Source organism: Cheilinus undulatus, linkage group 5, assembly GCF_018320785.1.
Source record: "Cheilinus undulatus linkage group 5, ASM1832078v1, whole genome shotgun sequence".
Classification (NCBI taxonomy): domain Eukaryota; kingdom Metazoa; phylum Chordata; class Actinopteri; order Labriformes; family Labridae; genus Cheilinus; species Cheilinus undulatus.
This window is the reverse complement of record NC_054869.1, coordinates 5495190-5523178: the sequence shown is the minus strand read 5'-3', so window position 1 is coordinate 5523178 and position 27989 is coordinate 5495190. Positions and strand designations below refer to the sequence as shown.

The 27989-nt window shown below is 39.7% G+C and overlaps 1 protein-coding gene across 1 annotated transcript; it reads left to right on the top strand.

Annotated features, from left to right (window-relative positions):
* si:ch211-225b11.4 (thyroid adenoma-associated protein homolog) lies at nt 1–26908 on the top strand. The gene is made up of 31 exons (XM_041788146.1): nt 1–195; nt 284–464; nt 547–633; nt 2740–2767; nt 3259–3407; nt 3629–3751; nt 3842–3962; nt 6352–6497; nt 6577–6661; nt 6736–6872; nt 6960–7157; nt 7594–8308; nt 11104–11256; nt 12074–12183; nt 12278–12438; nt 15288–15457; nt 15532–15696; nt 15797–15945; nt 16060–16197; nt 16311–16415; nt 16997–17197; nt 17396–17546; nt 17931–18183; nt 18713–18949; nt 19030–19234; nt 20834–21022; nt 21531–21790; nt 24017–24166; nt 24239–24505; nt 24594–24796; nt 24972–26908. Exons 1-31 carry the CDS (start codon nt 74–76, stop codon nt 25217–25219), a joined length of 5607 nt encoding a protein of 1868 aa, XP_041644080.1. The 5' UTR covers nt 1–73; the 3' UTR covers nt 25220–26908.
* The last annotated feature ends 1081 nt before the right edge of the window (nt 26909–27989 follow it).

Sequence of the window (27989 nt, the reverse complement as noted above, 5' to 3'; positions counted from 1 at the left end):
TGTAGACAGCTCAGCAGCGTGCTATGAATGTTTCTGTCAACATTAGAGGATCTTTCAGTGGAGAAATCAGGAAATGTTGTCGTTTGAAGAGCTGATGACTACTTTTCAGGACTGTGTGATCGTCGAGGATGAAGCAGCTGAAAATATCTGCCAAACTCTCAGCCTGTTCACTGAGAAACTGTCAGAAGCCTCCAGGTGGGTACCTTTAACCTCATGTCCTGTTAACACTGTGTTAATAGTAAGGAGAGATGGTGACTGAAGGAGGACTGTCGTATATAAACAGAGCCAGTGTTAAAAGATGTAAGGAGCGCTGTTTGGAGGAGGCTGTTCAGCTGCTGAGACTCATCTCAGAGGACCAGCTTCACTCTTTAAAGGAGGACAAACTCCTGATCCTTGTCAGACTGCTGCTCTCCCTGCAGCTGCAGATGGCCAACATCTCCACAGCCTGCCGTAAAGTGGACCAGGTAAGCCCCACAGTTCGTCTGCTCACTGTGCAACTCATAATACACAGTGCATAGTTATTTAAAATTCATATTTGTTTGGCAGATGCTGCAGCAGCTGGCAAAGGTGAAGCATAGTGTTGTTTTAGGAGAGACCCAGCACTGTCTGCAGAATATAATCCAAACTGAACAGGTAACTAGCTCTTTCATCTGTTTATGTCTTACATGCACCGAGGAACTACAGCACTGATCATCATCTGGCGGCCCGGGGGCCATATCAGGCCCCCCAAAGCTGCCTGTCCACCCCCCAAAGATCATTTAATTCAGAAAAGAAGTAAAAGAAGATGCTGTGGTTTTAAGAGTGTCCTGTGGCTGTACTGTAAATGTCTGCAGCTGTTAAATCGATCCCACAAGCAATTAATTTTGAAATAGCTTGAGAATGACTAAACATTTAATGTGTTTTACAGAAATTTACTGTCATAATTATTAGATATTTAAAAATAGGGTTAAGGTTGGCAGAAGTGCTGCAAAAATAACCAGATTAAGTGGTGAAAAGCAGTTAAAATGTGGCAAAAAAAAAATGGTTACAGGGGGGAAAAGAGGCAAAAAGTATCATAAATTGGTTACAAATAGAAAAATAGTTCAAAAAAGTAATGAAAATTTGTTAAAAATGGGCAAAATAGAAGAGTGCCACAAAGGGGATAAACATGCAGGGAATGTGATATGAAGGGGGTTGAAGAATGGCAAAATTGGGTTGAGGAAGCAAAACGAGGCAAAAAGTATCAAAAATGGGTTAAAAGTGGCAAAAATACAGCAAAATTAAATGACAAAAAAAGTGTTAGAGTGGCACACAAGGGAAATAGTTGGCAGGAAAGTTGCAAAAGGAAGTTAACCCTTTATCTACTGAGTCTAAAAATGGTGATTTGGACATATTTTGTTATTATGGCTGTAAAATAGTCAGGAAATGCCCTAAGTCTGAGAGCTTTGGTCCCTTTTCCCAGGAGTACTTCAACTTGACTTTTCAACATCTGGTTAATGATTGTTGCACATTATATGGAATTGTCAGCAGTTTAAAAGAAGAAAAACACAAAAAAGGATTTTTTTTTCATGGCTTTTATGAGAAGAAATTTTGATGTTGCTCATGAAGTTTTGATTTGACATTTGAAATGTAAATCTAGACTTGTTTAGAACAATCACCAGTCATTTCTTGAGTCTAGGACTCTGGGTGTGCAAAACACAGTGCAAAAGATAACTATATACATAGGTGACAATTAGTGCAAATAAAAGTGGAAAAATGCATTCTCAACATTCTCAAGTAACATATTGTTATTGCACATGACAGACAAGCACAAATGCCTCTATAACGCTATTTTTTGAAAACAAAACCCCACTCTCGCTCGCTCTCCTTTTACTCTCTTCCTTCACTCTCCTTTCTCACTCGTCTTCTGCCAAAGCTGCCGTTTTCGCAATGCTGTTCGACATTACCGTAATATATATACCACACATCATATATTGCCGGAAAGCACAGATTCTCAGCTCTCTGTCAGCGTTGGAATTTTTTAGATTGAGCAATCTTTCAAGGAGTTACAGTGTTGAGAATCCGTGTAGCGGTCTCGCGATACTTCTGGTGTTTTGCTATGAATGCCCACGTCATATGGTTGCGAGTACCGTAATGAACCATATATGTGCGCATGCCCACAATTCTCAGCTTTCCAACGCTGTTGGAATTTTTCTGATCCGACAGACTTTTACAGAGTTACGATAATAATACTCCAGACATATAAAACACAGTGCCGACACCAGGTCAGTAGGTAAAGGGTTAAAGAGTGGCAAAATTGGGTGAAAAGTGGCAAAAATTGGTTAAAAGTTGCAACTGTTGTTGAAAAAATGTATTGAAAAGAGGTTTGAAAGTGGCAAGAATGGATAAGAGTGGCACAAAGGGGATAAAAACCTGCAGGAAAAGAGGTAAAAAGGGTTAAAATGAGTTAATACTTGGGTTAAATCACACTTGTGGAGGGCCTGTTCTCTTTGATTTCCGGGGCCCAGCCAACTCTGTTGTCAGGCCTGCTGCATGATAGATAATAGGGATAGATCTCACCGGTAATAACTAAAAATATTCTGCGTTTTTTAAAGATAATACAAATACTGATACAAGAATATGTCAACCAGACCAAAATATTTATAAAATTTTTGTGTATTTGAAAGTCCGGTCCACAGAGTTTCTGTCTGGACTGAATCTGGCCCTTGTGAAAAAGTACTTGATGACCTCTGAACTACAGTTCCTTTTCCTTTTTTCCAGTTACTCTCTTTGGAAAATCTGCAGAGAGGTAAGGAGTTAATGTTTTCACAATACACTGAAATATCTGAACAAATAATTAAAACAAATGTTACAGGCCTATTACAGGCTGTGCAATACGTATATTCATTTTATTTATATTTTTATTTAATATTTATTTTAATTAGGATCTGTTTAAATGTAATTTTTAAATTTGTAAACAAGTTTGAAATGGTGTGCTTTAGGATAGCAACTGTGGCATTTTCTTTAAGGAACATATCCCCCAAAATTGAAAAAGTATTACATATATTTTTAAGAAAACAAGGGGAAAAAAGATATTTAGCATTTATTGATAGTTTTGATATAAGAATCATCTTTATCTACAAAGTGTGTCCAAAGTTCTGTGCCTTTTTTAAAAGTAAGACAAATCGTGAAAATAAAAAATTGATTTTGATCCTGTTGTTTTGATGCATATTGTATTATTACACCCCTGCTATTTGTATGCTGTTTTTTAAAATCTTGTATAAAATCAACTTTTTGCAGCCTGTATGTTCCTGGAGGACAGCGCCGTTGGCCGTGATGTTTGGCGAGAATCCCTCGTCTCCTTGTTGAGTAAAGTGTCCGAGTTGTTTCCTGTTGTTCTGCAACAAGAATCCCTCAGAGACGGACCGCTGTGTTACATCACTGTCAAGGTAAAGGAAGAGCAGTACGCTGAAGAAGTCGCTTTATTACCTTTATTAGATTCAACTAGATATTTATTTATTAAAGAGAATTTAACCTTGGGAGAAAGTGCAGAGAAAGCATGCGGCTCCATTCAACTTGTATGAACGAACATGTCACAAAGACCATTAAACACAATGGGTTAGAATTGAAACATGCTCTTACAGCCTTGTTTTGTGATCTTTCTGTGCAGATATGTTTGCAGACCTTCCAGCTGTTGTCTGCTGAACTGGCTCCTCTGGTATGGGATGAGGATAATGTTAGCCCTTCAGTGCAGACGATCCTGCAGGCTCTGATGGATATAATACTTGGAAAGGTTTCTTATTGACTTGTTTTCTTATGTCCAGATGCTCAGAAATTAAATTTTTTTTTAGATTTGTTTGTCTCACCAGTTTGTGTTTTGCAGTGCTGCAACAGAGACACTCGTCTTTTAGCGGGAACAGCTGTGGCCATGCTGATCAACACGGCACCAGAGAGCAGAGCTGGAGAGGCTGCTGCCTGGAGTCTGCTACAGGTCTCACACTCCGGTAGGAGCCTTTCCTAAACTGTCGGACAAATGGCATGTGCATTTTCTGGGAATATGCCCAGGTGAATAAACTGAGATACACTTAACCTGTATATTAGAGCCAAACAATCTGAAAAAAATAAATAAATAAAAAAATAAATAATTGCACTGTTTTTCTCTGATATTGCGAATGCGATTTATTATGCAGTTGTTATTAGATTACTCAACTTGTGCATTTTTCAACAAGTTCAAGCAATAAATCAATTCATACTATAACCTAAATTCAGTCAGGAACACTCATCATACATTTAAACATTTCATTGCAAAATGGATATAGCCTGCAGCAGGGGTGTCAAACTCAATCAAAGCAGGGGCCGGATTCTGGATTTAGGTCTAACCTGAGGGCCTAACAGGGTCAAGATTTAACCAAAACTGTCAACCTCAATTTCACCATTGATAAAATCTAAAAAAAAAAAAAAAAATGGCACTGATGATAAACCATTATATTCAAAAAACTAAAAATGATAAGTTTTAAGGCTCAAATCTGAAATAAAAATTCAAAGTTATTAGTTCAAAAGATCAGAACATGATATTAAAAATAGAAAATAATGTTTTTAAAGAGAAAATGTACCAGAAGAAAGTTGAAATCATAAATCTGAAAAGTCAAAATATGAGATCAAATTCCAAATCATGAGTTTAAAAGTAAAAATATGACTTAAAATTTTAAAATGTGAGTCTGATCGTTCAAAATGCGGGATTAAAAAGCCAAAATTAGCAGCTGAAAATGTCAAAATATGAGCTAGAATTCAAAATAATGACTTAAAAAGTTAAAAATATGATGTAAATTCAAAATTGGAAGTGTAAAAGGTCAAATTTGATATAAAAAGTAAAAATTATGAATCTAAAATGTCAAAATATGAGGAAAAAAATTGAAATCGTGTTTAAAAGTCACAATATGGGACTAAAAAGCCAAAGTAAGGAGTTGAAAAGGTCAAAATATGACTAAAAATTTAAAGTTGGGGATCTAAAAGATAAAAATGTGTTACATAAAGTCCAAAATATAAGTTTAAAAGGTCAAACATGAAATGAAAAAACAAAATCATAAAATTGAGTCGTAATCTTGAGATGCAAAATTGAAAATATGAAATAAAACACAAATTAATTTCTTTCCCACATTCTTGACTTTTTATGAAATCTTTCTTACTCTACTTTTCAGAGTTTTATGGCTTAACAAGGATATTTGAAATAATCATGTTGCAGTTTACATTTTTATACTGGAGGAAATCTGAAAACCTCATACCAGTGGGCCAGTTATAATACGAATATGAAATGGTCTCGCGGGCCGGATATAATCATTCTATTGGCCCGATTTGGCCCCCGGGCCTTGAGTTTGACACCTGTGGCCTACAGTTTTACTTTGCAGAGAAGGCTCTGCTCTCAAGAGTTTCCTTGGGTTAGTCAAAAGGCTTGCTTTGACTTTCCAGGGAGCACATGGCTAGAAATCCTCGTATGGATGGACACATAAATGACAATGTGTATCGAAAAAAAATGAAATTATTTCAGGGGCAATTAATCCATAGTAGCATGGATCTGAATATGAGGATGCAACAAGCTTAAGCTATAAAGGAGGTGGCTGGGGTGGAGGAAGTCAAGCTTGTAAAGCTGCTGCAAAGAATGAATGTATTAAATCGCTAATTTGACACATTTCAAGTTTAAGAAATATTGCAGCTTTATGCGATCTGTAAATTGCAGCAGGCCTTATTGCACATTAATCTAATTCGCCACTATACCTCTGTTTTTTTCTGTCTAAAGCCGATGACGAATGTTTCTGTAGACCATTTTTGTTGTGCAGTATCATCATGTAGTCTTGTGCAACATGGATTCTGTGTGCAAGATGCTGTTTGGAGGTTTTCATCAGTGATTGTAGTAGTGATTGTTTTTCATGTACTGATGCTTCTGTATTGAGTCCACCCAAAGTTCCTCATTCTCTTTCACGATAAAAGCGGGCCTGTATCCAAGCAGGAAGTGAATCACCCTCAGTTTGATATAGCGCAAAGATCCAACATGAGAAAAATGTTGTAAATATAAATGAATGTGATTTCAAAATGAGGGGATCACAATTGCAATTAACCTCAGAAATTTCATTATATGCAATTAATTTGTAATTGTTTGAAAATCTTATCAGAGCTTGTGGGATTGCAGTGCATCACATTGTAGTTGCATCAAGATGTAACCTTGTCTCATTGCCTTGTGTCATAATGTATCATATAGTTTTATATTTCAGCACATTCCCTCTTATTGCATTGCATCATGTCCTATCACATTGTAACTGTAATTGCTTCATCATCCCATTGTGTTGTATGGTATCATAATGGTCCTGATTTCCACAGTTTCTGCTCCTTCTCTCACAGAGCTGTGGCGTCTGACTGTCGGTGCTCTGCAGGTTCAGTGCACGCCTGCAGGTAGGGACGGCGTGGACAGGCTGGTCGTCTGCAGAGGCCTCCTGACCTGCTCTCGACCTCACATCCTGCTCAGTTCACATGAGAAGGACATCAAAGTAAATCTAGTCTTAACTTTAATCCCAAAAATGCCCTACTTTTCTTGTGCTCTCTCTCTCATCCCGTCCTTGTTTTCAGACATGTTTCCTCCTGAAGGGTTTGTTCCCTTTAGTCTGCGCGCTGTGTGAGGAGAAGCTGGATTGTCACTACTTTGCCTTTGAAGGTGAGTCACTTCCAGGATGTTCATTCTTTTGGTTTTAGCGCAGGATGCCACTGCTAAAGTGTGACATGTTGCAGTTTTGACACTTTGGCTGAAGAAAGTCAAAGAGTGTTTGGCTGAAATCTGGAAGATGACGGGTGTTCCTCTTCTGACTGATGGCAGCAGCCTGCAGCAAGAGCTCATTCACCTCATCTGGACCAATGCAGAAAGCCCAGTGAGTGAAATAACAATATTATGTTATTGCAGATGGAAGATATGTTAAAGAAAAAGAGGATTGATCCACATTACTGTGTTTCTACAGGTGGAAGGTGTGGCTGAATTTGTGCGAGCTGCCTTTGGTCTCCTCTTGGACATCTATGAGATGGACTGTGAGCACTTCTCAGACACAAAGAAGACTCTCTATATGACTCTTCTTCAGCGAATAATCAAGCTACCATGGGAGGCTAAAGCCAAATATCACCGCCTGTGTGCACTGCTGCCATTCCTGGGGACTGACATGGTGAGAGTCAGAATCATTAAAATGTTTAAAACACCTACATTTAGTTAATCTACAGAAATGCCTGCAGAAAGGCCTTGAAGTTTACAATAGTGCTACTACTGCACTTAGTAGAAGGTTATTCATTTTAAAAGGAAAAACATAAATAGATTTGGCTAAATACTTACTTAATCATCCTCTATAGGATCCATGTGGAGCAGCGCTACATCTGCTTTAGAAGTTGAAGTTTAGAACTATCAGACTATTTCTGATATTGGAGTAAATGCTGAACAGTGAATCAATTTGCAACCAATTTAATGGAAACTGTGCTGTCGCCTGTGTGTCTTTAAGCACATTCAATAATAATTCCCTCTCATTAAGACAATACTTTCAGGCCTTGTTTTTAACCATATTGGAATAAAATCATAATGATGAGGCTGCCACATTTTTCTTCAACCAGGTGCTGGATCAAAATGCAGAAATCCCCAGTCATATCCTGAAGTGCCTGTCGACCAATCACCTTTCACCGTGTGGATCAGAGCTCTACAGGTGTCTGATCCTGCAGCAGAGAAGAGAGCTAAGTGTCGGCTCACACACCGAGCTGGAGTTAGCCAATCAGTGGGCAAGGCGTTGGCAGCCCGTCGTCCACGAGGCTCTGATGTCTGATGTGACTCTTCTCCAGAACAACAGCGCCTCACACCTGTTACCCTCCACCTTTCAGGTCTTCCCCTCTGCTGTGGATCCTCTGCTTTCCTCTCTGGACCCGTACTCGACCGGTCACCTCCACGCCTGGGCCTGCATCCTGAGCTCGTATCGAGCCGTGACGGGAAGATCTCCCTGGACTCTGACAGGGAGCTCCACCTTTCAAACCCTCCAGCTCGCTCTCGGTTCTGCAGATGACAAAGTCCGCCTCGCTGCTCTCAACCTCCTCTGCAGCAGCCCGAAGACTAAAGACACCCCGACCACAGAGGAGATGTTGATATTGAGGATGTTTATCCCTCAGAACCTAAACTGTGAGTCTTCACCTTTTCGTCAACATTTTCAGGCTGCAGTAAAGAAGTTTCTGGTTCGAATCAGAGATGGCTGCTTGGCACGAGTCAGAGGACAGAAGACCAAAAAGAAAGGAGACGCTAAGAACTGTGAGAGGACTGTGGAAGTACTGCAGGAGGGAATAGGTGAGCTGCTTTTCATTTGCAGCTCTGTCTATTGCAGTGTTACTCTTCCAAAGAGCCAAACTGTTCTAAAATGCCTTTGAAAGAGCTACAATCTAAGTGGTGAAAAGTGGCAATAAGAATAAGTTAAATTTGGCAAAAATGACCAAAAGTGGCAAAAATGGATGAAAAGGGGAAAAAATAGGCATAAAATGGCTAAGACTGGGTGAAAAGTGGAAAAAAATAGGTGAGAAGTGACAAAGAAATGAGTTACAGATGGCAAAAATGCCAAAAACGTAGCAAAAAAATAGTGAAAAGTGACTAAAATGGGCGAAAAGCAGCAAAAAATTGGGAAAAATCAGCAAACAGTTGCATTTAATGGCAAAAACCAACTTAAAAGAGGTGAAAAATGTCAAAAGGGGGAAAAAATGCAAATTAAAAGGTAGGCAACAAGCAGCAAAAGCTGTATAATAGTGGCAAAAATGGTAGAAATTGATTAAAAGTGGCAAAAAATGAAAAAAAGAGGCAAAAAATTGCAAATAAGATCAACGGAAATACTGAAAAGTAATAAAGATTGAAAATTTAAGTTTGACAATAAAAGCCTACTGTTTAAGTGTGGGAAAACTGACTTGTGACTTGCAATAGATATTTTCTGAGGTCAGAGTTTGCCTTTTTTAAGGTTTTTGGGGGGAATAATATTCAAATTAAGACACAAAAGAGCCACAAATCATCACAAAATCATCACTCATTGAGTAACACTGGTCTATTAAATATTTAACTGAAGGTGGGGGGGCTAGGACAATCTTAGATCGGTAAGAAATAGAATACATTGACAATCTGCCAAAGTTGAGGAGTTGTAGAATTGCATAGCTATGCTTACTCTGGTGATTCTCGACCAGACGGAGAGGAAACCCATGTCTGTAGATTAAAACTCAAATGTTGGAATTTGTCCCTTAAAGTAAATCTAACTGGGACTGCTTTGCACTTTACAAAACCATCAGGGTGCAGAAATGGTTATTGCACAATCTGCAGACTTTGAGCAGAAGATCAGACATACCATAGTTAACAGAAGAGACAGTGTGGCAGACAGATAAAATCCTGCTGTTTTAATAGTTAAATTCTGCCCTTACCCTGTTTTACTGAGTTAAGAAATTTCCACACCTGTTCACACGAGGCTTACCTGCTGTGAAAATGAATCAAAATGAAATGTTTTGATATCAGAATCTTTTTCACAGAGGGAGGTGGAAATATCAGCTTCATCGGACATCGCTTATTTTTTAACAATGTTTTTAACTCTGTGTTCGATGATTTTCATGCATTTATATCCATGCAATCTGCACACAGTGATCTCAGTCCGCAGCTCTCTCTCCTCTCCTTCATTGTGCAGCAGACAGGTGTGAGCGTGGCACTAACTTCATTGCTCTGTGTCACTTTCTTGACCCCTTTATGGATAAAAATCTCGATTAGATTAAAAATATTAACTGTCTCTACTTCACTACATGACCATACGTCACAGAAATTCATCATATTGTGTTAAAATTTGCTCATCATGTTGTCAGTCTTACTGGTCTACAAACAAAAACTGTCGAGCTCCAGAAGGATGTCGGGCTCTGATATCCTCTAAAAAATTTTAAAAATGATTTGAGCTTAGTCAGGCTTTTACCACTTGCAAAATCAAGAAAAGAAGCTTTAAAAATGTACCTACTTAAAAATGAGCTGTTAGTGTCCTCATTACAAAGGTTAATTGTAAGTAGAAATTTCTTCTTGAGAATGTTTGGCATATGAGGCATGTCAGGACTTCTACTCGAATTACCTCCGCCGAGGAGGTTATGTGATCGGGTGGGTTTGTTCGTTCGTTTGTTAGTTTGTTTGTTAGCAACATAACTCAAAAAGTTGTGGACGGATTTTGATGAAATTTTCTGGAAATTTCAGAAATGGCATAAAGAAGAACGGGTTAGATTTTGGGAGTGATCCGGATCACTGTCTGGATCCAGGAATTTTTAAAATGGTTCTGAAGAGGTCTGCGCTCTCTGAGTGCTTTTGTAGTTGGAAATGCTCTGAAAATGTGCACTTTGTCATTATTTTGTCTGTTCTTGCTCTTCTTTTCTCCAAGGTCATGTCCTTTATATCTCTTAATGATTTTGAGAAGGTTATGCATGTTTTTATCTCTATATTTTGGTGCCAGCCAAACCTCTCTGAATCGTTTACAGCTTGAAAACACTGCAGCTCGCCTTTAACTGGTCAACGTAGATATGACCATAATTCTCCCATTTTAGCCTCTCTTCACTGGCTTCCTGTGCGTTTTAGGATTGATTTTAAAATTTTGTTATTAACTTATTAATCTGTAAACGGGCTGGCTCCATCCTATCTTTTTGACCTTTTAAAACCCCATATTTTACCTAGGACTCTCAGATCCTCTGGTCAGTGTCTTCTGACTGTCCAGAGGTCAAGGTTGAAGCTCAGGGGTGACTAAGTTTTCAATAGCTGCACCAAAGCTCTGGAGTGCTCTTCCTCTTCATGGTCGCCTGTCCCCCTCGCTACCTGTCTTTCAATGAAACTTAAAAACACACTTTTACCCCCCGACTTTTGGCTCTGCTTGAGAATCAGCTTTTGTATCCTTTCTGGTTTTATTGATTCATATATGCCCTCCAGTTCTCACTCTGGTCCTGCGTTTGTGCTTTATTGTTTGTATTATTGTTTTTTTTAATTTTTATTGTACAGCACTTTGGTCAGCATTTTGTTGTTTTTAAATGTGCTTTATAAATAAATTTGGATTGGATTGGTTTGGACTTCAACAACGTTTTTTTTTTATCGTGCAGGTTTTGTGGACTGGTTGGCTCAGCTTCCCTACTCCTATCTGGCACCAGGACACAGCTATCAGAGGAAGAAGACGGCGCTGCTGTTGCTGTCTGCAGTGCTGGAGACCTGCACAGACAGCTGGAGCCCCGACAAGAAGAAGGGACAGCCTCCAGGTCAGAGTGGAGAACCAGAAACAAACAGGCTAAAAATAAAAATCCCCCAAATACTCCAAGATGTTCCCTAGTCTTTTAATCCCACTGTCTGTTTCAACAAAGGTATATTTCACCTCATTCAATGAGGCTGACACGTCTTTGCTGATTAAGCATGCATGGTGAAATACAAAATCTGTGGTTAAAACATTAGGAACTTTGTTTTTTTAATTATACGTGGTAAAAATAAAAATGCATGGTTTTATTTTTCAGAAAGTTGTAATTTTCTGCAAATAGAAGATCAAACTGAGACGATTTTGTCTGAAAACCCATCAGCAGGGGGACAGTTTGTCAAAAATTTACATTCTTGAAAACTTTTTGATACCACGTGCTTTTAATGGTATTGTTAAAGCTTCCAAAATTATGGAAGCTTTAAAAATTGCATCTATTTTATAGCACCCCTGTATTGGAGAGTAGTGAATCCATCAAAACTTAAACTACACACCGTCACACTGTCTAATTTGCAAAAATTTTGGCAATATTTTTATACTGTATGTTGCCAATGTCTCATTTAACAGTGTGCAGGAGTTTGCCTGCACTTTTCAAAATAAAAGCAAGAAATGTGTCATACTAGACAGAGTTGTACTAGAATTTTTTTTTAGTTTGCCCTGTTAGGGGAAAAATGCTTCATTTAGTGAAGTAAAATGTGTTAACTTTGCTCGATAAAAGTATGTTTGTGAAATAGTCTGTTAATTTACAGAGCTATTTCTTCTTTGCTTTACTCTGTTAGAATAGAAATTTCTATCTGTTTTTTATGAACTTCATCAAATCTATTTTACAGCCAGTATGGGGTCTCTCATTCAGTGTGCCAGACAGAGAGGACTGTGGGATTTCTTCTGCCGGACCAAACAGCTGATCCTGATTGGCTGTTTGGAGGATTCTACAAACGAGGTACAGCTGACTTAACTCTCCTCGTGTTTAAATTATAAAGTTTACAGATACTATATTTTATAGAGGAGTTCAAGTATTGTCTTGTGTTCTGCAGATTCGGGAGCTCTCAGCTGAGCTACTGTTGCGATTCTTCCCGCCCAGATTTGCAGACGACATCACTGCGGCGCTGCTCACGAGAACCAAACAGCTTCTGTGCAGCCCTCGGGTGCAGGAGGCTCAAATGGGAGCGCTGATGATGAAGGTGCTTCTTCACAAGTAAGCTACCAGGGTCTCTAAGATTTTAAACTTTAACGATACTAGAAAACAAACAAACAACATTGATATCTGTCTTGATGCCAAGGCGACCGAAAATAGAAAAAAACACAAGTCCGTTAGGCACCCAGCATGGAAATTTTCTTGATTTTTGTCACTAGAAACTTCACACAAACTCCTGCACATGATCTAAATAAGTGGTAAGTTCTCAGGAGGCCTCAGGACCCACCACCCCCTCCCTGGGAGAAGTCACGAGCCAAGTTCTTCAAAGTGTTCAACCACTCGAATGTATTTGATTCAAAAAAGGTTAGATTGGACCCTTAAAGGGAGGAAACATGACTGAAAAAGAGACAGGACAGAAGAAACATGTTTTAAATATTAGAAAGACTTGAATGTTATTTTGTTTACTCAGTTTTTCCTAAGACAGCATGAAAATTTGTGAATTTCTCAAGGAATTTTCAAAAAATCCAGCTTTGTTATCCAGGTAAAGGGGATAAATATATTTAAATCTTGAGAAAAAGACTGAAATTTTTCATCACCTTATTTTTACCTTATTTTTATTTAATTGGCATTACTTTGTAGAAATCTGTTTTCACACAGGGAGGTTTTTTTTTTTTTTTGGTCACAAAATGAAATTATGTTCACCATGATTGATTTATTTGTAAAATCAGTTAAAAGGTTTTGAAAAAATCCATTGGGGCAAGTACTTTTTACATGCACTGTAAATGCATTTGTTAAATAAAAAATATAAGTCAAATAAGCTAAAATTACCGTTGATGTTCATTGCATGAAAATAGGTTAAATTGGCTTAGATTCTGCATTTAGTTTATTAAAACAAGTATTTGTGTTTACATTTAAATTTAAAATTATAAATGATGGTATATTAAATCCTAATATACTCCTGATTTTCTCCTTATGTTAAGCTTAAATAATTATTAAACTGAGATTATCTGACAATTTGCAGCAATTTGGCTCCTGGAAGTGAGGAAAAATTCATGGGGCCCTTTTTGGATCCACAGTTGCCCATTGCTGACTTAGGGCCTTTTTACATCATAGACTTTTTTTCAACCCACTAGAAACAGCTTCATGACCTACTTTTGGGTCCTGACTCATCAGTCTAGAACCGCTAGTCTATATTGCACAAAAACATCAGCATCTTTCTGTACAGAATTGTTGCCTGTGTACTTGTGAAGCAGTGTTAATTTTGTTGACTAATTATTTTCATTACAGTTTTCATTAATAGCCTTTTTCCCCCTGATGAGAACGAGACAGTAACTAATAAAAACAAGTGCACATGGACAAAAACTAAAACTAAATTAACTGACATTTTAGTCAACAAATAAAACCGAGACGAAAATGTTTGACAGAGACTTTATCCAATCAGAACTACTTTCGTCATGTTGAAAGTAGGGGCAAGTTAGGCATATATCCAATCACCGCTACTTTGGCTGTGTGGAAAGGTGGGATGAGATACGAGGGAGAACCAATCACAACTGCTTTTGCAGCGTGGTGGCAGGGTAGGTTGGGGAGAGATCCAATCACTCAACTAAATTTACTGTAAATTTCGTCGGCAAAAATGTTGGGAAGTGTCGTCAACTAAAACTACACTAAAACTAAAACAATTTAGATGACAAAATTATGACTAAAACTAAAAGATGTTTTTGGCAAAAGACTTTAACTAAAACTAAATTAAAAAGTGCTGTCAAAATTAACACTGTTGTGAAGTTTAGACTGTGCTATCAACTCTTGACCGTCATGATTATAATGTTAAAGTGTAACTGTAGTAAAGCCACGTCATCGTCTCTCTGCAGCCACAGTAATGTCAAATAAATCCACCGTTGCTCCTTATTGTCTCATTTTTTTTTTAAAAACTCACAGACAGCTCAGTGGACAAGTCAAAACACATCTGAACCTTGTGTTATCAATCATTTTTCTTCTTACTGTTCCTTTATTTTTAGTCCATAACAAGCTCCTTTTTTCATGGTTTATGTTTTAGTTTACAGTCAATCTATAAAAGCAGGTATGTGACTAAACAGGAAGTTAATCAGTCAGTGAGCCTCTTCATTTAAGACATAAAAACAGACTTAAATGAAAATAGTGAAATTTTAAAATGCTATAGAGAGGATGTGATTAATTGCAATTAGAAATGTTAATGTTTTGGCCGCCCAGGTCTTATGCATTAATGATAAGGTGCCTATCCACCACACAGCTCTTCACTGCCACAGCGCCACTCTCTTCATCAGACCCAGGCTCCGTTCATGCAAGCTTCAGGCAGGGACAACACTGATACGACCTACCCCAACCTTTTCCCCTTAATGCCCCCTCAAAACAAAACAGCTTTTCCTGGCTGGTGCCAACATTAAATTTTAAAAAGAACGGCAAAGAGAACACAGAGAAAAGTTTGTGAAAAGAAAGATTAGGCTGCCCTTACTCCCTCATTTTCATGAGGGAAGAGAGACAAAAACAACTCAAACCTCTCTGTTCTTCTCTTTTTGTCCTACCTTTTAATTTGTGTCTCAGCTGGTATTATTCCTCCTTAACCGAACTCAACGACTGGTTTGAACTGCTTTGTCTGACATTTATTCAACTTTTGCATCTTCTGTGAATTTGAAAGGACCACCACAGTCCTTTCTCTGTCTTTCTTTGCATCCTGTGCTCCAGAATATGTCTACAGCCTGTATTTTTCATGAAATCCCTGATACTTCTCTAAGCAATTGATCATAAAAATATCAGACTGTATGGTGGTTGCAGAGTGTCAAAAGATTGAACAATCTTATTCCCTACACACCGTTGTCAGTGGTTGTGCCTAGGCTGCTATACATGCAAAGGATAAACGCTTATCATTGTTGTAGATCACAGGATCACCCAGAGGACTGCAGAGGGAGCAGAGATGTTTCCACCAGCAGTGGAAGTCTACCTGAAGTCTCCTGCATGGTCAGATTCCTGGTGATGGAGCTGGAGGAACATTATCTGACAGCCAAAGCGGACATGATGCTTGCTGCCAGAACCAAGCCAATACATGGTGACGGATCAGATTTTTGACACTAACATCTACAATAACAAACATGCTCATTCTTGTAATTTGTTATGTTGTAGGTGTTCTAAGTGCCCTTCAGAGGTGTTTGCTGGATGGACCCAGCAGTCCTTACGACACTCTTGGCCATAATCTGACCATGAAGGTGCTTGACTTGATGGAGGAAACCTCTCTGGTGCTGTTGGGCGTTCTGTACGGAGACGTAGACGCTTGTGCCTCTGAAACAGGTGACAGAGAAGTCTGTTAGATTAACACTGAATGTGGGATTAGGCTCAGAACATCTCAGGTTTAATTTATGACAGGGATCTTTTTTTTTTGTTGTCTTAGATGCCCCGCCTTCTTTTTGTGATATGGGAAACGCCATCAGCTCTCTAATAGCACAGGCATCCGGTGGAGGTCAGGCAGATGGAGAGGAGATTATCCTGCTGTCTGAGGAGCACAGCCTCGTGCTCACCTGCTGCTGGGTCTCACTGAAGGTATATCAGAACCATGTGATCCAGTCAGCTGATGAAGGAAGGTGTAATTTAGCATGCTGGCTGCTTTTGGGCTTTTCTCTTACTGCAGATTTGGTTTCCATGCTTCTGTTGTAGGAGATAGGAATCTTTTTAGGCTCTCTGGTGGAGAAAATCCTGACTGAATCCAAACCAAACCAGTGTCCTCTGACCAAAGATGATCTAAGGAGAGCAGTAAAAGTGTTCAAAAATATTCTGCTCAGATGTCGTCACTGGGTAAGCTTTGTAAACTTGTTTTTGTTAACAGATAAAACAGATTTAATTCAGTTTTTATCCATTTATTTGATTTAAATGCGCTTCCTGTCAAAAATGCCTTCTGTCACCACCAGGGGGCAGTAGAGGGATGCTGTGTGGGCTTCACCAGATTCTGTTCCTCTCTGTTGAGCAGCAGGGACCCAGATCTGAAGGAAATCCCAGCTCACATGCTAAAACAAGTGAGCGTTCACACCGTTTTTATGTTTTCATTGAAACGTTTAGATGCTATGGGACCCCATTTCTGCCACTTAAGTCATAGTAATGAGATAAAAAGTGAAATGATGAGAAAGAAAGACAAAATTGTGAGATGAAAAAACAAAATTATGAGATGACTTTTTAATCTAGTAATTTTAATAAAATGATAATCTCATAATTATTCTCATCTTTATGACATAATCTCATAGTTATTTCTGTATGTCATAGTTATGACTTTATCTCATTGTAGTCTTCTTTTCTCATAATTCAAACTTTTTACCTCAAAATCTAGACTTTTTGTCTCATGATTCTGTCTTTTCTCATAATTTTGTCTTTTTTCACATAATTATGATTTTATCTCATAATTTTGACTTTTTATCTCTCAATTTTGACTTTTTTTCCTCATAAGTTTTACTTTTTTTCTCATAATTAGGATTTAGGATTGTGTTTTTTTTTCATAGAATTGCCTTACTTTCACATTTTTCTTTTTTTGAGTGGGGAACATTTGCTTCCATAAGATGTCGGACCATCTCAGTAATAAATCTCCTCCTGTGTCTCCTCCTAGGGATTGCAAGTCATTCAGTCCCCTCGTTCGACATCAGTGACTCGGCGGGCTGCCGGCCTGCCCATGCTCATCCTCTGTGTCTTATCAGCAGAGGAGGCGAGTAAATCCAGACCACTGCTAGCTCACAGTATGCAGACTTTACTGGAGACAGCAAAAACCCCGGTGCCTGAGGACTGGGACCAGACAGTGGACCTGCCACAGGTTTGTACAAACAGCAGAAAGGTTAGGCCAACTTTATTTGTACCTCCAGGTAGATTTGTCTCACAGTGAGTGAGTCAGCACAGGACAGCTAGGAAACCAGGTAGGTGTAAGAACGTACCTTCAGTCTATAAAAGAATGTAAAAATGACGGTTATTGGTCTTTATAAAAGCAGAGAATAATGTCCTTCCCCTGGTACAGGTGTGCGCGGTCCACACTCTGCAGGCTCTGGTTCGAGGTTCAGGTCTGGGTGCAGCCGTGCTTCAGTTCGCCCCGTCAGTAGCCGTCCTGTCACTGACTCTAATGAGCTCTCCATGCTGGGCCATGAGGAACGCTGCTCTGCAGCTCTACAGTAAGAAGGATGCATGATTTTATATGAAGAACATGGAAACAAGGATGTGTCTACTAATCTTTTACTTTATTTTTCTTTTACTTTAAGTTTATGCTTTAAGAACAGGACAGTTTGATAAATGCTTTTTATTTTTTACTTTGTGTAAGGACAAGCACCTTGGTTTCTCTGTTTTTTCAGTTTCTGCAGTGTGATGCTGGTTAGGCACCTGAAATAATCCTGTTATAACTGGAAGGAACTAATTAGTGTTATCACTGATGGACTTGTTTGCTTATTTAGGTCATAAAGAGGCACTGATATTAATTTCAATGTGTGTGATAACAAGCCAAACACTCAGGAGCTTTTAATCATTTTTGTGCAGCTGTAATCACTAGAATTCTCTTTCAGGCTCTCTGTGCTCCCGGATGCTCGGTCAGCGTCCCAGTAGTGACGACGGGGGTCCCGCTCAGCACGGCATGTCCCCCCTTGCCTTCTTCATCCACTACCCTGCTCTCCAGCCCTTCCTGCTTGGCGAGCTGAGAGGGGCGGAGAAAGACCTGCAGGGTCCGTTTAACGAGGCCAGACTTCATCTCCAACCCTCGCTCTACCCGGTCCTTACTCTATTAGCACAACTCCAGCCAGGAATCCACGACTCAACAGAGTAATTATAAACATTTATTCATTTACACAGAAGAGAGGGTTTGGTTTTAGAGCAGCCTTAGCTGAGGGAGATTAATTTTATATGAGTAAACTGTCATGATTATACCTGTCAATTACATGTTTATGGTATTACTGACATCCCCATGACAATGCCAGCTATTATAGACACAAAAGAATTAACTTGTTATGAATAAAAGGAAAAGGGTGGCACCCTAATGACAGTTCTAATGCATATTAGTTAGTGCACTGGCTCCCAAACTTTTCAGGCAAACAGCAGACTGTCTAGCCTGATGAAGGTCTAGCACTGAAATGTTGCAAATAAACACCCCCCTTTTTGCAAGTTGGACATGGCTTTGCTGCACCCACCTGGAGGGTGCACGCCCCACTTTAGGAGCCACTGACTTAGTTGTACAGTATTTTATCCTATCCATACTAAACAGCTGTGAATAAGTAGGGTTCATGTGTCTGTGACGGACTAGTGACTATTCTGACTGTTTAGTGAGCATCTTTTCTGTTTTTTTTTTCTCCAGATCTCTGTCAGACTTCCTTCCTCCGTTACTCCAGCTGTCTGACAGTCCCATTCACGGTGTCAGAGTGATGGCCTCAAAAGCATTGGTTGCCATGACACCCCCCTCCGAGTACACCAGCATCCTCCACAAACTGACCACAAAGCTTCCCGGTCCACGGGAGCGCTGCTGCCACAACCGTCTGCACGGACAGCTACTGCAGATCAGAGCGCTTTCAGACCGAGCTCTGAGCTCGCACAGGTAAGTCTTTAAACCATCTTTGTTTATTTATCCGTCAGATACTGTCCGGCTTTATCATCCTGCTGTGTTTCTGTCCAAAGCGCCCCCTCAGCTGACCTGCGGGAGGTGCTGAGCAGGGTAGAAGCCTCGCTGTGGCTGGTGACTGAAGCTCAACGCTGCCCCCTGGTGAGAGCGGCGTACCTCAGCGTGGTGGAGTCACTAAGAGGATTCCTCTGTGAGACTTTCCTGTCAAAGATCAGTGAAACTCTCATGAACGACCTCCAAAAACCTCAACAGCAGCTTCAGGTTTGTTTCAGTGCTCTGTTATTTATAAGGACATAAGACTCAGTAAACATGGGTGAGAGCTGACACAGCAAGACCTGTGGCTGAGAAATAAAGAGGCAAAGATGATAAAACAACGAGTAATCAGGATAGTAACTCAGATCTCAAGATCAAACTAAATAACTGTGATTTTTCACATTTGCATCACATTTCTGGCTTTTTTCTGCCATACTACTACATATGACATTCAGGAGAATTCACATGCACAGTGTTATAGCCACCTGTATCTTTGTACTGGCCTTACACTTTACCTTTGGTACCAGAATGATGCACTTTAGCCCTCTACCTTATGGTGGTACTGCTTCTAAAAGCAGAAGAGTACATGACGTCAGCTTTGCTACCATTCATGCGTTTAGACTTATTGGTCAGAGCTTTATGCAGAAACTGCTGCGGGTGTTGTGATGTGATTTAGTCCTCCTATAGAGATACCTTTGGTTCTTGACTGATTAGTCCCTGTCTTTTAAGCATCACATTGGGCAACTTGCAAAAACATAAAAGCTACAGCTGGGTTTTAGTGTCAGATGTCTTGCTGTCATTCTTCGGTTACAGGAAAGTTGTATAAATGCACGCATCCTTTCAAAACCTTTAATCAATAAATGCTGTATACCATGAGGTGCTGAGGTTTATAAAAAGTCCTGATCTCATCATTGTATTTAGCTGGGTGGCCTTAAGTGATCACTTGTAGCCTAAATCATTGGTATACTGTTGTTTATAAGGCTTTACTAAACCTGTTTCCCACATTCTTGTGTGATCTGATTAATGCTAAAAGTGCTGGAAGCTGCAGTCTTTGCTCGCTTTTGACTTAGTCACAAGATTTAATTTTGCTATCTGTTCCCGAAGTGACACCTGAGACGGGGAAGAGTAGTTGCTGCTCCTGCAGCCTGGACTCTGCGTTGGCAAAATCAGTGTCTGGGGGAGCAGGTCCATTTACATTTAAAAAAATAGATGAGAGGTCACAGTGGTGGACTTTTTTATATTACTTTGGCTGCAGGGAGCTCTAATAATGCACATTACTTAGTGCAGTGCCTCCCAAACTTTTTCCTGCTATGTTTCAGTACTGGACCTTCATCAGGCAACACAGTCCACTGTTTGCCTGATGAAGGTCCAGTACTGAAACATGTTGAAGAGGGTCAAAATGTACCTAAGGAAATAAGAAACAGAAAACTCCTCAAGGATCTTCTTGTTGGACCCAGCCTTTGTTTGAAAATATTTCAAACCCCATAGGATTAGAAGATGATCAGTGACTTTATAGCTTTTTGAAACTGCTATCTGGTCTTGTGGATTTTGTGACACCATGTTATTTAATTTTTTCCATGGTGCAAAAACATGCATCAGTTCTTTTGAGATGAAACATAATCTCTAAGCACATCAGCATCAAATTAGACCAGAATGTGATTCCTTCTTTCCACCAAACAATCAAAAAGCATCAGTAGGAGTATAAAGGACTTGGCTCAATATCCATCACAATTAACCATCCCCATCTCTACCAAGCATTCCCAGTATAATAAATAATAAGAGGCACATAGTTCCTATTCTAATACTTTATTTTTGTCCTCTCCACAGGTTGGGTCGTCATCCTTCCTTCAAAAAGCTGCCCACTTCTTATGCATGGATCTCAAGTGGGCAAGTCAAATGTGGGACACCTTCCCTTCACTGAGCCTCGACCTGAAGCTCTCGTTGGTCACATTGGTGGTGGATGGGCGGGGCTTGCAGCACACCAGCCTGAATGAGGCGATCCAGAGGGTGTTACAGGTGAGACAAGACCTGCTCTGTAGAGTTTAGAGTGAAGAAAACAACATTTAAAGAACCTGTCTGACAGCTTCGAGAGTAACGGCTGAGGGCGTGGAGCAGAGACAGACTCAGATTTAAATCTCGACTCTGACAAAACAAAGGAGGTCTAAATATCATGCTCTCTATTCAGCGAGGATACCAGCAGTTTTATTACCTGCTGTTCATGGGTGATTTATATAAGCTGGAGCTTTCAGTCATACCAAGTTTTGATTGTCTGTCATTAAAGTGGGTTTGATAAGATGTGATTGAGCATATCTGCTAACAGGAGCCTCTGTTTATGGAGTCTGCTTATTTATTAGTCTGCATGCCAGGAGCAGGTCTTTCAGCTCTGCTACCATTCTTCCTTTTTTATTTCTTTAAAACAAGAAAAACTGAAAAATAAAGGACCTTTCTGATGAATGAAGAATGATTTAAAAGAAAGTCAGTGATTCATAGAAGAGGCCAAAACTCTACTTTGCTCCTTCCTCAGTCAAACCTGAAGGGGGCGCTGTTGAGCCAAAATGTGGAGTACTGCAGGGCCTACCTGTCTGCTCTGGTGGTGGTGATGTCTGAAGATGCCTCTACTTCACTCCAACGTCTCCCTCAGTCTGCTCCGCTGGAGGAGCCCGTCCTTCCTGAATGTGTGGACTTGTTGTTGGGGGATTTGGAGGAGCAGCGTGGGGGTCCAGAGTTCCTGTCTCAGGCTCTGTGTGCTGCCAGTCTGCTGCTCTTCCAGCTATGTGACTCCAGGTTTGACATGATTTATTCTACTACTATGCACCTCCACCTGCAGCTCTGGCTTTTAAGCACCAGTAGAAATCAACAGATCTCAGTTTGGTACATGAATAGAAGCCTTGTGCATTAAAAACCGACTGAGTTCTTGTTTTTAAAAAGCCTCAGATTGAGGAAAACTCCTGGATACTGTCTAAATAACACAAAACTCTGTGAAGATTTTTAAGTTTAGGGCACACTCACATGAGGTAACACATACAGATGAGGACAAAATTATTAGCCCCCCTATTAAAATGTCTTTTTTAAGTATTTCCAAAGTGCTGTTAAACAGAACAAGGAATTTTTAAAAGCATTTCCAAAAATCCTAGTTTTATTTTGGATGCTTACATTATTTTACTTTTACACAAAAACAAAAATATGTCACAAAAACTACCAGAGTCTACATGATGATCCCTCTGATGCAAACAGTCAGTTGTGTCTCCTTGTTGCTAGTTAACAGCCTGCAGTCGTTTGTTGTAGTTTTAGTCTCTGTAACGTCTCCTGAGGAATCCCAGCCCATTCTTCTTTGGCGAAGCTCTCAAGTTCCTCCAGATTTGATGGTCCTCTGACATGGACTCTGGTCTTCAGTTCACCCCACAGATTTTCAGTGGGATTAAAATCAGGGCTTTGGTCAGGCCAGTCAGTAAGGTTCATTTCAGTCTTTTGGAGGTAGTGCTTCACCAGGAGACACATATGCTTTGGGTCGTTGGGAGACAAAGCAACAACCCAAACCCAGCTGCTGACTGTTTTCAGTTTTCTTTCCAAATCTTCACATCTCTTTCTTTATTCATGCTTCCTTCCACCTTTACCAGATTCCCCGTTCCAGACTCTCTGAAGCATCCCCACAGCATAATCCTCCCACCGCCGTGTTTCACTGTGGGGACAGTGTTTTTCTCCAAACATCACCGACGTCTCTGTGGCCAAAGAGCTCTGGTTAGATAGATAGATAAACTTTATTGTCTGTCTGAGAATTGACAGAAATTCATCTTTGACAAGGCTCAATCAAAACATAAGGACACACACTTAAAATCGCATTTAAAAAACACATTGAAAACACAAAACACACACACAATTGTGTGTTAGTTTGGTCTCATCTGACCAGAGGACATGCTTCCAGTATCAGAATCTTTCTCCAGGTTGTCCTTAGCAGACTTCAGTCTGGCTTGAAGGTGTCTCTTCTGCAGAAGTGGACCTTTTCTTGTTCCATTCCTTCACAGGGCTCTAGTGATGGTCTTCTTTGACTTGCTTTAGTCCTTCACTAGAGACTTATCAGTTGTTCTGGGCTTTTTAGACACATCTCTCACTTTTCCTTCCTGCATCTCTGAATCTCTCTCTTCCTTCCTCTGTCAGGCTTGTTCTGGACTGTGTGGCTTTCTTTGAATTTCTTCATGATTCTTTTCACTCCAGTTCTTGACTCTTGGAAACACTGTAATAACTTTGTAGATCCTTCTCCTACTTTGTGAGCATCAACAATTCTTTTTCTCCAGTCTGAACTGATTTCTTTGGTTTTTGGCATGATGCTTTCTGTAGTGACAGCTCAAACCTTTACTGAAGTTTTTAGACTGTGTCTAAATGTGAAGATAAGCCTCAGTTTAACTTGATTTTACAAGTTTTGAACATTGCAAAGTTGAAGCTCAGCATTGCACAACAGCCATTTGTGGTACGGCTCAACAAAAAGGTCAGTTTAAAGGGCTGATAATTTAGACGCTGGTAGTTTTTGGTTTGGTGAAATAATTTTGTTTCTTTGTGCAAAGTAAAATAATTTTAGCATCCAAAATAAACCTCGGATGTTAAGAAAGGCTGTCCCATGGAAGAGGCAGGCTACAACACCATATGGTTGCTCATGTGTGTGCAACATCCACCTGATATATGATTCATAAATCGTTCCTCAACAATCATTTCAAGAATTTCAAGAGTCTTAGAGGGTTGTATCTGACCCAAAAAAACTCAGAATAAGCCACAAAGTGACTTAAGTTACTGTAAAAGTAACAAGGTATCAACATCTCAAGAATTTCTACAGCCTTACTAAGTTTTCACAGACAGAACTGAGCTCGATATTTTGCTGAAAATATTAAACAAAAGTAGAATTAAATGGAAATGCTATCTGGCAACAACTTCTGCTGCCAAGATGCTTTCATAAAGATTTATTAGGAATATAAGAGGTGAATCTGAAGATGGATGAAGAGTTTTCTTCTTCTTGTTCAGTGTAAAGTCATCTCTGCTCCAGCGCTGGTGCAGCATCCTAGAAATCCAGCGGTCTCCAGACGTCCCTGAAGTTCTCCGGTTAGCGTGCGCCGAAGCTTTGTGTACAGCTTCAGAGAGACAACACAACATCCCGCTTCTCATCGTGGTCAGGTAGGAAGAAAAGCCTGATATAATTATTAAAGGAAACAATCTGACTCTAACTGCTGAATATTTTTGCCTCAGGTTGATGAACACAGGCCTGTTCCTGCTGCAGGACCAGAGCCAGCAGGTGAGGATGAAGGCGGCCTGTTTCACCTCCACGCTGCACCACAGGAGACGAGGGATACCCCAGAGGAGCGTCTATGTTAGGCAGGTGAACCAGGCTCTGCCGCTCCTGCTGGACCTGCTCCTGGAGGATTTCTGGGACGTCCCAGACACACTGGAGGTGCTGCTGTGTCACTTGGCTCAGTCTGAGCTCAGATTAGTGCTGAAGGAGGCTTCAGAGACGGTGTATGCTGACTTAGACAGGATCAGTACTATTGTGCAAACGGCACTGATTGATTTTTTTCTGAACTTTTATTATTCCCCTCTTTTTCAGGTGTTCCAGTTTGTACGAGCAGGATGAGGCCAATGTGTTTGCCGAGCCTTCTGTCATGTCGGCACATGTGTTGCCTTACCTGCTGCAGATGGCTGAAAAATACTCTAAATCCTCTGTTTTGGCACAGAGACAGAGATCATGGGCAGAGGATAATGCTGCACACGTGCTGGACGGACTTAAAGTCTGCAAAGAGCTGCAGCCAGGTACAACCTTAACCTGCCACTAAAATGGGAATACTTGACGTCTTAATCTTCACTTTGGAAAAAATCTGGTTATTATTGGGGAGTGTTGCACAGCTTACTTTTTCCATTAGAGTATGCATCTCCTCTCAAACCCTTTCAGGAGCATCATGACAGCACTGTTTTGTTCTCTCTCCAGCTGAGACTCTGACCCTGGCCTGGCTGGCTCACCTCAGGGACCCCCGCTTCCACAGCACCCTGTGTGGCCTCATCACCAGAGGTGCCTTTCTCCTCCAGCTGTTGAAAACATCAGACGACATACGCCACCTTTGTGATCCTCCATCCCTGCACAGGAGTCTACAAGACGTTTGCAGCCTTCTCAGTCAGAGCGGTGTCCACTTTCCTGCCGCTTTAACAGCTGCTGTGTACGGAGAACAGCCACTATGACGGCCTGTTACCACGCTGTACGTACACCAAGCACAGACGGATGAAATTACCCGTAGATATGATGGGATGCTTCTGACATCTTCAAGTGCAGCCGTATTCTTGTATGAGTATCTGAGCTGCTGATGCTGCAGTACAGCAGCAGTTGGCTGGCAGGCTGCGTTATGTAAGAGCTAAGAGGCTGCAGTCAGATATATTTGTTATCATATTTCCTTTACAGAGAAGAGACCCAATACTGGAGGGCAGTGTGGCAAAGCAGTAATGTCTCATAAGCACCTGAGGCTTTATTTTTATACAATTTTCACAGTATACTGATATATGATACTAGAGAAAATCCAGCTTGTTTTAAAAAAAGAAATGTCCACTGCCAACAGTACTGGGAACTGTCTGGTTTTTAATAGCCAAAGTTTTTATGCAAATTAGACAGTTTCGATGCAGGGTTAAGTTAAGCCTTGGTTACAGCTTGAACAAAACGTTTAACTGAGCTTCTGTCCTTGTCTCAGCATGCATGCACCGTGGGAAAATCAGGTCATTGCTGTTAACCTTTCCCTCTTGACTTTGCTAGCCATGTATCAGTCAGCTAAACAGTCTTTTGTCAAATAGCAAAGACTAATAAGCTTTACAGCCTGAAAATTTCATGCCTTACTTTTTTTTATGATGCATGTGTTACCACCAGATTACTGTGATGTCTGCAGGTAGACAACTTTGGGACTTCTGCTGTGGTTAGCATTTATACTAATCAGCTTCTGGTGCAGAAACTTTGGTGCATGATCAGAATTCCTTGTCCAATTTAGATACATGTGCAAGAGTAAATGGCTCTCCAGTTGAATTTATCTGACAGAGATGAGCAACTTTGATTACCAGAGGGGCCACATTAATTTTATTGTCAATGCTAAAGGCCTTATGGGTACAAATGTTGGGTAGTCTCAATTTCACCATTGTCATTGCTAATATTTCAATAAAATGCAGAATATGTTTTTTTTAATTTATTTTTGGGCTTTTTAGTGCCGTTAACTAACAGAGGAGGACAGTGAATAGAGTCGGAAATGGGACGAGAATGACCTTAGGCCACTAGGCCATCTGCACACCTGAATATGTTGTTTTTATGATCATTTATAATGCTTTGGAGCTAAAGTGTAAATTTAAATGGTCAATTTAACTAGATAAACAGAATTAAATCAATTTCAAGCTTCTATTTCTATGTATTGAACATGATAGGTACTTGTAATTATAGTGTATTTTACTTGCATTTTTATTTTTTTCACTACTGCATTCAGTGACTGGTATAAAGAGGTTTTACAGAAACAATTATGACTACTTACATCTACATCTACAGGGGTGTCAAACAGTGGTGCAGGGGTTAGCGCTGTTGCCTCACAGCAAGGAGGTCCCTGGTTCGATTTCCAGTCAGGGCCTTTCTGTCTGGAGTTTGCATGTTCTCCCCTTGCACACGTGGGTTCCTACCACCATTAGGTTAATTGGTGACTCTAAATTGGCCGTAGGTGTGAATGTGAGTGTGCCTGGTTGTCTGTCTTTATATGTCAGCCCTGCGATTGACTGGTGACCAGTCCAGGGTGTACCCTGCCTCTATGACAGCTGGGATAGGGTCCAGCCCCCCACCCCTCAACCTCCAACAGGAACAGCAGTATAGAAAATGGATGAATGGAATTTTGCATTTATGGCCTAGACTTATGGGTTTAACTTTTTATTTAATATTTTTACCTTTTCAATTCATAATTTTGAGTTTTTATCTCATATTTTGAACTTTTAGAGTCACAATTTTAATTTTATCTCATTTTATTACCTTTAAACTAATGATTTTGGATTGCATTTGATATTTACACCTTTAAAACTCAAGATTCCAAATTCTATCTCATATTTTATCCTTTAAAACTCATGATATAACATTTTTTCTCATACTATTACTTTTTAAAGTCATGATTTAACTTTCTAGCTCATAAATTTGCCTTTTAAAAACATTGTTTTGATTTTGTTATTTCATGGTTTGAACTGAAAGTTTTACTTTTTAACCTCATATTTTGAGACTTTAAACTTATTATTATTATTATGAGTTTTTAATCTCATAATCATTCATTATTTATGCTGAGTTTTATTTTTTCTAATAATTCATCACTGGTGAAAGTGAGACAGTGTATGGTTAAATGTGGACCCTGTTAGACTCCCAGGTTACACCTAAATTCAGATTTTTATCCCTGCTGTGGTCGAGTTTGACACCTCTGAATTACTTAATTCTTTAAACTATACCAGTGATTAAAGATTATAAGAGAAATGTTTTCATTTGAATGTTTTCATGACAGATTTGCGTTTTTGCGCACGTGAGCCACGAGTTGCAGATTAATGTCACTTTAAAGGGTCTTTTTTTTCCTTTATTCACTTATAAGTGCATACAAACAGATAAATGGGTAGCAAGTTGTGGTGTTAACTACAAAATTATATACATATAATAAACATTAAAAAGAGACAATTAAGAAAAAAAAAAGTTAGATCGAGGAGGGAAAAAAAATAAGAGCGAAAACAAACAATAACAATAATAATAATATAGAACAGAGAGATAAGAGCGGAAAGACAAAGGTAAAGGACAAACAAGATAAAACAGTGTAGCAACAAAATAGTCTTAAATGAACAGTGGCATAATTGGCAGGTACTCCATGACGTGTTTGTTACAGTATTTTTCCGCTGAAGTTCCAATAGATTTCCATATAAGAATTCCCAAATTTTCTTTTTCCTTCTCCTCCCCGTGAGCAAGCCTTTG